The sequence below is a fragment of the Cherax quadricarinatus genome, chromosome 86 (genome assembly GCF_038502225.1).
Source record: "Cherax quadricarinatus isolate ZL_2023a chromosome 86, ASM3850222v1, whole genome shotgun sequence".
Lineage (NCBI taxonomy): Eukaryota > Metazoa > Arthropoda > Malacostraca > Decapoda > Parastacidae > Cherax > Cherax quadricarinatus.
In genome coordinates, this window is record NC_091377.1 from 941,036 (window position 1) to 946,035 (window position 5,000).

The 5,000-nt window shown below is 37.6% G+C and overlaps 1 protein-coding gene across 7 annotated transcripts in view; it reads left to right on the forward strand.

Moving 5' to 3' along the window:
- LOC128702958 (glutamate receptor ionotropic, kainate 2) overlaps positions 1-5,000 on the forward strand; it is a 449,498-nt gene that overhangs the window by 381,146 nt on the left and 63,352 nt on the right. For all 7 annotated transcript variants that reach the window (XM_070103548.1, XM_070103547.1, XM_070103549.1 and 4 more), the window contains exon 12: positions 4,951-5,000. This exon is cut by the window's right edge and continues 208 nt beyond it. In XM_070103548.1, the coding sequence (XP_069959649.1) occupies positions 4,951-5,000 (50 nt within the window). The remainder of the gene's footprint in view (positions 1-4,950) is intronic.

Here is a 5,000-nt window from a genome sequence, read left to right on the forward strand (position 1 = left end):
CACTCTGGCTGTACCCTTCTCCAGAACATCACTCCATCTGATATCATATATACCCAGGATGACTCGAGTCTGGAACACATTCGTACAGCATAATGATGTCAACGAGATAAAGTCAGTTGATCACATGAAAATGCTGGCCCACAGATGGCTCCAACTTCATCCTGTTCCCTACTTGTATGTCTCATAACAATAAAAATGCTTTCAAATGAGCTGATGTAGTTAACAGCTCTTAGCTTGCCAATAAAGTTAGGAATCCTTAACCTGTAAATAGCTTGTCAATAAAGCTAGGGATCCTTAACCTTGTCAAACCCTGTGTAAAAGAGAGAGAGAGAGAGAGAGAGAGAGGCAGGAATCATGAGTGGGCAGGAAACGTGGGTGACCCATGCTGAAAGGTCGACCGGAAGAGGAAATGTGGGAGGGGAAAGGGAGAAGGGGACAGAGAGAGAGAGAGAGAGAGAGAGAGAGAGAGACAGACAGACAGACAGACAGACAGACAGACGGAGACAAAGAGACAAATAGACAACAGAAAGCGAGAGACATACATACATACAGAAACAGAAAAACACTCAAACAGAATGACACACAAAAAAAGGGGGCGACGCCAAAAGAAAAGGACAGAGAGAAAGAAAGGGAACCAGAAAGAGCCTTTGGGGGGGGGAGAGAACACTCTCTAAACACCAATATTGTCATTACAAATGTTTACCACCTCGCTCACAGCTTCCTAAACACAGGTCGCCTTGACACGACCGTCGTGTCAACAGACATTTCCTGACAAACACGACACGTTAGATCCAATTTATATATCTACGGAGAAGCGCTAAGCCCGTAAGGGGTGGATCACACTACCCTTGAGGACTGGGAGATAATCAGGTTTGATCTCAGGGCAAGGGGTAGGATAACTCCAATTCCATGGAACAAGAGAGCTTCACTAGCACAAAGGTTAGAACACAATAGAAGTTTGCTAAGAATTATTTCTTTATTGTGCTTTATAAGGTCATTATACACCCAGTTTTACTGTGCTTTATAAAGTCAATATATACCCAGTTTTACTGTGCTTTATAAAGTCAATATATACCCAGTTTTACTGTGCTTTATAAAGTCAATATATACCCAGTTTTACTGTGCTTTGTAAAGTCAATATATACCCAGTTTTACTGTGCTTTATGAAGTCAATATATACCCAGTTTTACTGTGCTTTATAAAGTCAATATATACCCAGTTTTACTGTGCTTTATAAAGTCAATATATACCCAGTTTTATTGTGCTTTTTAAAGTTAATATATACCCAGTTTTACTGTGCTTTATAAAGTCAATATATACCCAGTTTTACTGTGCTTTATAAAGTCAATATATACCCAGTTTTACTGTGCTTTATAAAGTCAATATATACCCAGTTTTATTGTGCTTTTTAAAGTTAATATATACCCAGTTTTACTGTGCTTTATAAAGTCAATATATACCCAGTTTTACTGTGCTTTATAAAGTAAATATATACCCAGTTTTATTGTGCTTTATAAAGTCAATATATACCCAGTTTTACTGTGCTTTATGAAGTCAATATATACCCAGTTTTACTGTGCTTTATAAAGTCAATATATACCCAGTTTTACTGTGCTTTATGAAGTCAATATATACCCAGTTTTACTGTGCTTTATAAAGTCAATATATACCCAGTTTTACTGTGCTTTATAAAGTCAATATATACCCAGTTTTACTGTGCTTTATAAAGTCAATATATACCCAGTTTTACTGTGCTTTATGAAGTCAATATATACCCAGTTTTACTGTGCTTTATAAAGTCAATATATACCCAGTTTTACTGTGCTTTATGAAGTCAATATATACCCAGTTTTATTGTGCTTTTTAAAGTTAATATATACCCAGTTTTACTGTGCTTTATAAAGTCAATATATACCCAGTTTTACTGTGCTTTATAAAGTCAATATATACCCAGTTTTATTGTGCTTTTTAAAGTCAATATATACCTAGTTTTATTGTGCTTTATAAAGTTTTTAGATACCGATCTTTACCGGGTTTCAATACCTACCCAGATCAATAATTTTACTGGACTTCGAAATTAAAATATAATTTGTACCCGTGATAATAGACCATATTGACCAGCAAAAATAATAAAGAAAATAATTGTGACAACGTTTCGCTCTCTCTCTCTCTCTCTCTCACTTAGAGGTCAACGTCGTCATTTTAGAGGTTCATCGACATCGCTTCCTCTTCACGGGTCGAAATGTGGTCTGATGTTTCCTATCTAGTTTGAACATGGGAGTACACGAGAGTACATGGGAGTACATGGGAGTACACGAGAGTACATGGGAGTACATGGGAGTACACGAGAGTACATGGGAGTACATGGGAGTACACGAGAGTACATGGGAGTACATGGGAGTACACGAGAGTACATGGGAGTACACGAGAGTACACGAGTACATGGGAGTACATGGGAGTACACGAGAGTACATGGGAGTACATGGGAATACACGAGAGTACATGGGAGTACATGGGAGTACACGAGAGTACATGGGAGTACATGGGAGTACACGAGAGTACATGGGAGTACATGGGAGTACACGAGAGTACATAGGCAGGACAAGCAGCAGCGGACTTGGAAGTCTATACTCAGACTATCTGCTGTAAAGAACTATCTTATTCCTATCTAGATTGGAACTATTAAAGACTATCGTGTATTACATGTGTTTATGAGACATGGATGGAAAAGCAGAAGGCTCTCTCTCTCTCTCTCTATCTATCTATCTATCTATCTATCTATCTATCTTTACTGGGGATAGTTGTAGATGGTTCCAGCCACAGTGTTGAGAAAAAGGCTTAAAGACTTGCATACCATTTTTACATTGCTCTCTTTGTGTTCTCTCTCTCTCTCTCTCTCTCTCTCTCTCTCTCTCTCTCTCTCTCTCTCTCTCTCTCTCCAATTGAAAGTCAGAGGTGTTAAAGCGAGAGGAATTAAAAACAAGAAGACACTGTAAAATCTGTGGGACTTTTTTCTGAATGAGTCAGAGAGAAAGAACTTTGGACTTTGTGGTCGTGGTACGTAATTCCTGAAGTGAACTTTTTAGGGATCAAAGGATCAGGACGAAGCTTTCTCTGAAGGATAGAACTTTTCTGGAGGATAAAGCTTTCTCTGAATGATAGAACTTTTCTGGAGGATAAAGCTTTCTCTGAATGATAGAACTTTTCTGGAGGATAAAGCTTTCTCTGAATGATAGAACTTTTCTGAAGAATGAAGCTTTCTCTGAAGGAAAATTAAAAAAATTGATCTTTTCAAGGAGGAATACCTTGATGCCTGATTGATATATATATATATATATATATATATATATATATATATATATATATATATATATATATATATATATATATATATATATATATATATATATATATATATATATATATATATATATATATATATATATATATATATATATGTATATATATAACCCGCAATGTGGGTTATATCTTCCCATCGCAAATATTCCCTGAGCTCCTTTGCAGGAGCCTTTGCAGGAGCCTCGGCAGGAACCCCGACAGGAACCCCAGCAGGAACTGCTTGACGCTGCCTCTTCCTAAGTTTTGCTCACCCAAAACTGTTGACGGCTGAATGGTGCTCACTGAAGCTCGCAGAGGCTAATATTGACTCAGAGAATTCCATTTAGCTAAACTAACAGGTATCGGGCGGCTGCCTCTTGTCACTGGCGTGCTGAGGTGGAAGATGAAGGCTGTGGTGTGTGTTACCGCAGCGTTCATCAGCAGAGAATCCGGAATTAAGTATTATAAGACTGAATCCGGATTCAGGGCGAGAACGGATTTGTTTACACTATGTTTACAAGGGTTCTAACATTAATAATGCTCAAACACGTTATGATTCACTTACTTCTGAGTATAATTTTTAATGTTTGTGTAATTAAGTATTATAAGACTGAATCCGGATTCAGGGCGAGAACAGTTTATTACTATGTTTAAAGGGTTCTAACATTAATAATGCTCAAACACGTTATGATTCACTTTACTTGAGTATAATTTTTAATGTTTTTAATTCTAAAGGTGAAACTACTGTTTGTAACAAGAAATTCAATGTTTGTAACATTGTAGCTAATTTTTAATAAAATTATTATTATTAACTTGAAGTTGCTATATATATATATGATATGAAAAAAAAAATCTGTGTTTTACTCTTTAGTTTCTGTATATTTTTGAGATTTGAGAAGAATTAGTATAGAAGAAAGTTTGTTGGGAATTAAGATATTGGTAAAAGGGGATTCTGTGAATACGACGTTTCGCCCAATGTTGGGCTTTATCAAGTACATGGACATGAGAGGTGCGTTTGCTCATTACTGTGTACCTGAAGAAGGAAAGCCTTGGGCGAAACGTTGTATTAAAAGGAGACTCCGCAATGTTTTTATTCTCATTTGTCGGCTTTTGAATGTTTGTCATGAATTGGGTTGTTAGGCTGTTGGTGTCATGTGTAGATTTTATGTGTCACGTGAATGACACATAAAATAACTCAGTGTTGATCCGGATTTGTGTTGAGGTGAGCGCATTATCTTCGTGAGGCTTAGTGTTCTCACCTACGTAAGGCGTGTTCTCACCAGCCTGACCCAGGTTCTCGCCTGTGTTTACTTCTAACCTGTGTTTATTTCTGTGTGACTGGTGCTCTTTCCTGTCAGTCCGGTGTTCACCCTTGTTTGCCAGGTGTTCTAACTCGCGTTGCTGTATAGTCCTTGTGGCTTAGCGCTTCTTTTTAATTATAATAATAATAATCTAACTCGCGTTCTCCCTTCTTGATCCGCGAACTAATGTTACTCTAGTTTCACAGGCTAGTGTTCTACCCTGTATGGACAGTGTTCTTCGCTGAGTGGATTGTGTTCTCCCATATATAATTGTTCTTCTCACTCTGCCTCTGCCTCCGCCTGTAAACAGATACCCACAAGCCAGCCCACACGACTCTTCTCCTTCATGAATCCGTTAGC